The sequence below is a fragment of the Triticum urartu genome, unplaced genomic scaffold (assembly GCF_003073215.2).
Source record: "Triticum urartu cultivar G1812 unplaced genomic scaffold, Tu2.1 TuUngrouped_contig_6246, whole genome shotgun sequence".
NCBI classification, from domain to species: Eukaryota; Viridiplantae; Streptophyta; class Magnoliopsida; order Poales; family Poaceae; genus Triticum; species Triticum urartu.
The window spans coordinates 1-8,932 of record NW_024116991.1 but is presented as its reverse complement, the minus strand read 5'-3'; the positions used below and the strand labels follow the sequence as shown (position 1 = coordinate 8,932).

The 8,932-nt window shown below is 43.3% G+C and overlaps 1 protein-coding gene across 1 annotated transcript; it reads right to left on the bottom strand.

Moving 5' to 3' along the window:
- Positions 1-2,083: 2,083 nt before the first annotated feature.
- On the bottom strand, positions 2,084-4,563 carry LOC125530337 (GDSL esterase/lipase At1g28600-like). The gene is made up of 6 exons (XM_048694737.1): positions 4,263-4,563; positions 3,935-4,141; positions 3,678-3,829; positions 3,094-3,233; positions 2,646-2,779; positions 2,084-2,539 (listed from the first exon to the last, which is right to left on the bottom strand). Exons 1-6 carry the CDS (start codon positions 4,519-4,521, stop codon positions 2,307-2,309), a joined length of 1,125 nt encoding a protein of 374 aa, XP_048550694.1. The 5' UTR covers positions 4,522-4,563; the 3' UTR covers positions 2,084-2,306.
- Positions 4,564-8,932: the final 4,369 nt, after the last annotated feature.

The following is an 8,932-nucleotide window of genomic DNA, read 5'->3' as shown; positions in this document are numbered from 1 at the left end:
ACGACGAGCCGCGGTTTGCGGGATTGAGCCGAGCCGAGCTCACTCCTATGCGCCAAGGTTGTCAGAATCGTGATTTTGAATCGGATCGGAGCTTCGATGGTAGGATCGCAAATCGTAGAATCTTCACTATCAGGATCGTAGAAATGTAAATTCTAAGAACTAAAGTCGTAGAATCATAGGGGTTAGTTTGGATCGTAGAATCGTCTAACAGAATCGCGATTCTGACAACCTTGCTATGCGCTTCTTTTTGCCGGTAAGGAATGGAGAGTTTTTGACAGGTGGGGCCACGATCTGAGACGTCGGATCGTGGGCTACCGACTTGGATGTGGGTTCAGCCCACGTCTCTCCACGCGCAGCCGCACATATATATGTGGGGCGCTGCCAACCCTAGCCGCCACGAAACCAGAACGCATCTCCGCCTCCATGCCCACGTCGTTCCTCTGTTGCTGCTGCCGCCGGCGACTCCGTCCCGTTCACCGCGTACACGGTTGACGGGAGAGCAGGCCTCCTAAACCCCGCTTCTCCGGATCCTGTACGGGAGAGGGGCGATTAGGTTTTTGGTAGCGATTACGCGACTGCTCGCTTCTGTTCATCTATGTCCGCATCACTTTCGTCATCACCATGTCGACCGACGCCGACCGTGCCGCCGCTGAGAAGGCCGAGGCCGACAAGAAGGCCGCCGAGGATGCCGCGGCTGGCGGCGCCGGCCACCCCCCCGCGGGGGGCCCGCGGCTGCTGCCCCCGCCACCACCGCCGCGTGGCCGATTGGAGGGTATACATCGTTTATCCTTCTCGTGTTTCTTTCTATTGTAGCAGTACTAGCGATATGCGTAGATATTTCTACTGTATGCGTAGTACATGCTCTGTTAGATTGTAACCAGTGTGTTATCAATGCTGTCAATGTCATGCTCATGATTTATTCATGGATTAATTTAATCGAAAAACTGCCTATTTGCTTATCAAAAATCACTGAAATTTTGGTATCGCCCTAGTTGAGACGTGATTGTTTTGGAGCAAAGTTGAGATGTGAATGAGTGCATGTATGCAAGGGCCCAGTGGTTATGACTTGTGATTTGGTTGAAGGCCATGTCTTACAGATTGCATGGACAGCTAACGAGATTGAGGCCCGACCCTTTCCTTCCGTGCCGGGCATGCCGATGCTCATGGATGGATGTCTATACTAGGTTATGTACGTCACCATTGCTTTCTCTATATTCATGGATGAATTCCTCCGTGACAAGGCTCGACACTTTGCTCTTCACTTCACGGACGATCTGGCCATAACGTCCAAGTGCTTCTTCCATCAAGTTGTTGACAACTGCTAAGCGGTCACATGTGATAATAGCAGGTCTTCGGCCAAGGCAAAAACCTTGTGGCAAGCCAGAGCTTTTAGCACCTCCGAATCTTTCATCACTTGTACTATCATAGCCGACGCACTAAGGAAGTTTCTTGCCTCATCCCTGGCGGTAGCTGTGAGTGTGCCTACTTTCTGGTTATTCCCCCCCTACAACATATACATTGATCTTTGCCATCCCTGCCGGGGTGGTATCCAACTAAACCCCCATATGCCTTCCACCCACATGACTTATCTTCAATTCTAACCTTTAATTGGGTCTAGCCCATTTATTCCAACACGTATACGTACATCATTGTCATCCACGTTCTGGTGCAAGCATCTATATCCTACCAAACAAAGCTCGCCACATATGCGAGGAGACGTGTTGGGTACGGTCCATGAAGCACGATTGGTTTTCTCCGAGCCTCGTCACATGTTTTTCTTCTGTTTTAAACCCTTTTGGGTTCTTTTTTCTATATATTCTAAAAATGTTATAAAAATATATACTTGGAAAACTCATTATCTTTTTAATTTGACAAAAAATAATTATGCATTAGAAATGTTCATTGCATATTTAAGAAATATTTATCATGTATTAAAAATGGTCATCTTGTACCTAAAATATCGACATCCACAATACTAAATAGAAAGAAGTTGGAAATTCAATTCATGATGAATCTAATGATTTCCGGTCAAACTTAAAAAGTTTTGACTTTTTAAAAAACAAATACACAATATTTTGAAGCAGATAGAGTAAAATGATTACAAAAACCCAACAGCGCAGCAAAGCGCGCTCATCCCTTCTAATATGTATTAAAATCAACCACACAAATGCACGGGTTGTCCCGCTAGTTTAGTTAAATGGATAATTGCTTCAAGCCAATACATAGAGAGACGTAAATTTATGCATGCCCGTGAATCTGAATTTTCAACTCTAGTACACATGTGTTTTAGGCCAGTAGGAAAGAAATTATGGGCGTGCAACATGCATTATCGGTGGATCCGCGTAAGGGCCATGGAGCCACCCATCAGCAACGGCCCTGTAGGCAGACTCCGTGAGGTGGAAACCATCCCATTGAAGGGCCTGAGATGGATCTGCACACGCCATCACACCTGGCCACCCGCACTCCGAGTTGAAGTCGTAGTTATAAGGAGGTCCTCCGGCACCACAACAGGTGAGGAGGGTTGTGTTGCTGTTCAGTCCTGCGAGATGCCATGGGGAAATTGAAAGGTTACATCTTTGCTCTTGTGATGCTACTTTAATTTTGAACTGCGGAAGACCTAAATTAATCAGGAAGGACCAACTCACCAAAATGCCCCGGCATATCTAGAAATGCAAGGACGGGTCGGTAGTACTCAGCGGCAATGATCTTCGCATGGGGGTACTTGTGCCGGAGCAGTTTGATCCGCTGGCGGAGGAGAGAGTTGTGGTAGCGCCCCAGCCTGTTTGAAGTCGTAGTTATAAGGAGGTCCTCCGGCACCACAACAGGTGAGGAGGGTTGTGTTGCTGTTCAGTCCTGCGAGATGCCATGGGGAAATTGAAAGGTTACATCTTTGCTCTTGTGATGCTACTTTAATTTTGAACTGCGGAAGACCTAAATTAATCAGGAAGGACCAACTCACCAAAATGCCCCGGCATATCTAGAAATGCAAGGACGGGTCGGTAGTACTCAGCGGCAATGATCTTCGCATGGGGGTACTTGTGCCGGAGCAGTTTGATCCGCTGGCGGAGGAGAGAGTTGTGGTAGCGCCCCAGCCTGTTCGCACTCTTCAGGCATCCGTTCCGATAGTAATCCACCTTGTTTGGGCTAGCAAGCTTTGTGAGCACTGTGGGTACGCAGCCAAGTGGGAAGATGTCTGGCACAACGATGTACTTGGCACCGTGCCGGATCAGTACCTGCAGAGGATTGCCCACTCATCAGTTTATCGTGAGTCATATACAAGTGTTAGCAAAAAGAATAGACCTATCATCCATTCTTTGTACTCCTTCCATTCCATAATGTAGTGCATACATATAGATTTTTTAGAAAGTCAAATCTCATAAACTTTGACCAACTTTGTGGAGAAAAACATTGACACCTAGAATGCTGAAAAAATGTCTAATTTTTGCAGGCCAGAACCCCATTGATCCTAGCCACATAATCAAGAACATAAATTTCCAACTGGTTTGGATATGGTCATGGCGACGCAACCAGCATATAGTACAAAAGTTAAGGCGATAAGATAGACAAGTATTGTGTTGAGGAATATAAAGTCAAAAGAAAACATGTTGAGGGAGAAGTAAATTGTGGGAATTAAAGGAAGAATGGACTTTCCATCTATTATGTGCACAGCATAGTACCTCTAGGCCTTGGGAGATGGTGTCAACGATTTGGGGAACATAAGCTGTGGCTTGTTCCACAGTCCTGTTGGACACAAGGAAGCTCCTGTAGTCATTTGCTCCAAACTCTCCCATGACAAACAGGGAGCTCCGGAAGCAATCAGTACCTTGTCCTGCACATCGACGACGTAGGTATGATCAGGTAAATTACTTGAACATAATCACAGTGCTTTCTGAAAATGGTGTGATTAAGGACTGATATTTAATTAGCAGCCTACCCTTGCAGAGCGAAGGCTTGAGTTTCTGGAACCACAGGAGCTGATCATGGAGGGAACTATTGATAGGAGGGTTCACGGTCAAATTCTGTCCCTGCAGGTATGTCAGGGTTAGAGCCGGCGCTCCTACCACGGCGAAGTTTACTCCGGCGGAGAAGTTGCCCCCCTTGTCAAGGTAAGGCGGCACGAAAGGCAGACCTAGAGCTTCGGCTGGAAAATGAAGCAACCATTAATTATATATGTAATCTATCTCCCTCTCTTTCTCCTTTTAATTAGGCAGCAAGATTAACAGTAGTTCAACAAGTTTGGCAGTGCATATGTAGGTGTTTACCGATGAAGTCCAGCACAAGGCGGCCGTCGGTGGCACGTCCGGTGGGACGGCCGAAGAAGGTCTCGCCGTACGGGAGGTTCTTGAGCGGTTGAGGGCCGGGAAGGACAGGATCAGCCCACATGACCAAATTACCGGTGTCGGCGAAGGAGTCGCCGAAGCTGATTATGGATGTGAAACGGCTCTGGCTGACACTGGAGTAGGCACCGCGGAAGTACGCTAGGATGAATAGCAAGAGGAGCGCTGCGTGAGGTGGCCTCATACTTGGTTGCTTGCGCTGCTGTAGCAACGCTTGCTAGCTGCTTCCTGCTTGTTAGTTGGGGATTCCATGCTTTGGTCTCCAAATGCTATATATAAGCAAGCATACCGTGCTTAACAAGGCAAAGAGAAGGTTAATTATAATGCGCATATTATATGATGATGTTCCAGTCAACCAAATGTGTGTTTGGTGTGCATTTTCTACGAATGTACAGGTATATCTTCTTACTAACTGACTCATCAAGTTGGCACTTACTATTTAAGAAAATATGAGTTGTAGATTGTGAGATTTGAGTAGTGACTATGCACCCAAATTCTCTTTACGACTAGACCAAATGTAACAGTTTAAATGATTTCATTGTAGTTTTGGCCCCTTTTCGAGTAGCTTTTTGCATTACTACGTAACCAGTGACATCTTATCAACAGTTAGAACTACAAAGTGAAGTATCATGGAAATTTACAACTAGGAAGTGGACCATTTCGGGGAGTGACTTTCTCAGCAAAAAAAAAAGCAGGGTGACTTTGACGCAAAGAGGAATTGTGTGGCGTACACTTGTACGATAAAACGTGATCATTTTCTATGCTTTTCTTTAGAATAAATTTTGCTTTGTGAGGAACAACTTGTATTCCTCTTCCTTGAAAATGGGTAGCATTTTTTGCTTTATTACGTAGCTAATTAATGACACCTTGATGAAAATTAAAACCTAGAAAGTGGAATACCATTGAAAATTACAACTAGGGAGTAGACTAGTTCATAAGTCTGACTTGCTCAGCAAGAAATAGAAGCAGGGTTGAGTTGTGCGAAAAGAGGAAATTGCCGTTATTGTGTACACCTTGAATGCAAAATATGATGAAATGTGTTAATTTGCCACAATTGGTCATTCATGTGACTATTATATACCCCCCCACACCAACTTGATAGTAATATCGTTAACACGACTGAATATGCACCCGCATTTGGTTGAACGTCCTATTACCAGATTAGCCATTCACAGATATTGCGTTAAAACAAGCTCTCCACCAATTACTATTCATTTTTACGCCATGACAGTTTTGGGGTTTAAACTACTTACAAAATTTTAAATTTGATTTTTTTTATTAAATAAATCCATGGTTGAGAGAGAATGAAAGAGTGCCGAGTAGGATCTGGATATGAAATGTAGGTGAAAAAGATGCACAAACTGGACAAGAAATATTTACCTACTATAGGGTCTACGCATTGGTAACAATCCCGTCCGATCTCACTGTTGATCAAATAGGCCATATGAGAATGAATCCAAATGCATAATGCTACCGCGTCCATCACATTTTTTCTTACGAAGGGGGAAAATATGTGCTGATGAAAAAATATTAATAGGCCAGCCAGTTTACTTAATTTGTTAAATCAGTTAGTGTGTTCTTCTTTTTATTTTATTTTCTGGAGTAATACATGTTCTTTTCCTGCTTATTTTGGAAAATAACAGATGGAATCAGTCACGGGCGCGGCGTGCGCCACGCTTCTTGGCCGCTAGTACTAAAACAAGAGGCCAAGAAGCTACAACATTCAGACACATTAGGCTAAATAATCTCATGCACTAATTATCTAGTGGATCCTAGTTCTAACGTACGACCAGACGTGAAAACGATCCTTACATGTTTGCCATCAGGTTTGTTGTAGTATTAGAATAAGAATGCACAGCTCACAGAAGTCAATCGCCGTATCATACGCATGTTGTGGCATCACTGCTGATATCATCAACTAATCAACAAAAGCCATCGTATTCATGTCATACGGAAATATAAGGCAAATTATCAAAAGAAATATATGTAATTTGTATCAACCGAATAAATGAAAAATATATTTTTAAAAACTGAGTCACTTGATCTGGAAATATAAGGCACATATGGTTAAGCATGTAGTCAGGGTTTTAAAGTTTTGACTAGAAATGTATCAAAAAATACAGGGATTTTCCTCCGATACTATTATATTTGCATTGCAATTATATACATAAATATAATATTGTATAGGTGTATTACAAGAAAAATTATTGCTAGTTAGAACCGACAACTGAATAATAATTTTACTTAATCAAATGGTATAAGTATGACAATTTGATAATCACCTTTTCTTTCTGTTCTTTTTTTGAGGGAACATTCTCTTTCTAGTCAATACAAAGGAGATTCCCTGGCGATCTACTAGTTTAAATTCAAATGGGCCTGAAGTCCTGAACCCAGATGATGACTGACTATATATCTACTCCTCAATCATGTGACTTGGTCTCATTTATTATTATAACTATGTTGTGATAGAAGGGCAAGTGAGATTCTCCGTCCATCTTGAAATTAAAGAAGGCCTGTTATTTTTTAAAGTCAGCCGGTGGATAGTTTGACCATGTTTGTAGGAAAAACCTTCAACAACTAAAATACTCTCTCCGTCCCAATACATAGTGTGTATTAGATTTTATTTTTCTTAAAATCAAACCTTGTAAACTTTGGTCAAGGTTAGATAAATATTTATTAACATCTAGAATACCAAATTACTACCGTTAGATTCATCATGAAATATACTTAAATTGTATATGTTTGGTATTTTATATATAGAAAATCTTGTCTTTAAACTTGGTCAAGGTTTGTAAAGTTTGGCTTTCATGAAAAGCAATGCGAACTATTAACTTGGTATCATATTTATTGATAGAAAATCGTGTCTTTAAATTACGGGACAAAGGGAGTACTAAATATATATTATATATGTTTCTCATTATATTAACCTGGTATCATATTTATTGATAGTTTTTCTATAAACTTGTTCAAACTTGGCACCATTTGACTTCAAAAAAAAATTTATAGGTTTTGTTTTCAAAAACGGGGAGAGAGAGAGAGAGAGGGAGAGATTTTCTTAATATATAAAGTTTATGTTGTTTTAAGTGAAAATAATATACTTATATTTGTCACTACTTTTTTTCAACATTATTATATTCTATATAATTTTATGTGAGCATATTCGTATAGAAAATAATGTTGTTGAAATTTTATATCAGTGAGTGCGGGGAAAATACAAAACAACATGTAGAAAAATATGTATTAAGTTTAACCACACAAACACACAGATTTCCCTGCTAGTTTAGTTAAATGGATGATTGCTTCAAGCCAGATACATACATAGACAGAAATTTACCCATGCCGGCGGATCTGAATTTTTAACCCTAGTATACATGCCGTTTTAGGCGAATAAGAGACACACTATAGGTGTACTAGCGTGCAATGTGCAATATCGGTGGATCCGCGTATGGGCCATGGAGCCATCCATCAGTAATGGCTCTGTAGGCGGATTCCGTGAGGTAGAAACCATCCCAATGAAGCGCCTGAGATGGATCTGCGCACGCCTTCACACCCGGCAGGCCGCATCCTGCGTTGAAGTCGTAGTTATAAGGGGGGCCTCCTGCACCACAACAGGCAAGGAGGGTTGTGCTGCTATTCAGTCCTGCAAGATGCCATGAGGAGATTAAAAGGTTACATATTTGTTTTCATTGTGCTACTTTAATTTTGAACTATAGAAGACTTAAATTTACCATAAATGACTAGCTCACCAAAATCTCCCGGCATATCTAAAAATGTAAGGAAAGGTTTGTAGAATTCGGCGGCAACGATCTTAGTATGTGGGTACTTGTATCGGAGCATCTTGACCTGTTGACGGAGGAGAGAGTTGCGGTAGCGGCCCAACCTGTTAACACTCTTCAGGCTGTTGGAACCGCAGCCCTCTAGCTACCTCTCCTCTCACTCAAATGGAGGTGGAAGAAGAAGAACAGTAGACATAAGATTTTTCGGCCGGCGCACGAATGCCGCCACGGGTGTACGAACACCTCAATCCTTTTCTCCCCTACACTGGCTACATGGCTACACACCGCTCAAACCGAACAAAACACAATACATCGGCTTATATAGCCCAGCACCCAAGGCCTATGACCTAGCACACCACTAACTCGCGTACATCCCGGCCACTACGTTGGCACTAACCACCTGCAACTAACTCCTTGTATCCCTCCACGAGGACGCCAACTAACTGATCCATGCAACTCGCACATGCATGGCCCAGCCGCTGCTGTCGGCCAGCACACCAACGTTGCGCCAACTGGCCAAAGGCACGACGTAAGTCTCGGCAGCCCACTCACGCGGCCAGACGACCGCCTCCATCCTGCATGTCAAGATCATTCCTAACATTCTCCTCTTAATTTTGACTTCGCCATCGTCGGAGTTGTTGCAGCTTCGGTTGTTGTCGTCGTTACGAGCGTGACCCAGCCCGTGGACCCAATCTGGCGCAACGACGCCGGTCGCACCGTGCTCCATCACGACTTTGACGACACACGCCGAGCTCCTTCTCCGTCGGTGACATATGCCCGGCGTCCCTTGGCGCCCCGCACGTCCCGCACGCACCCGAC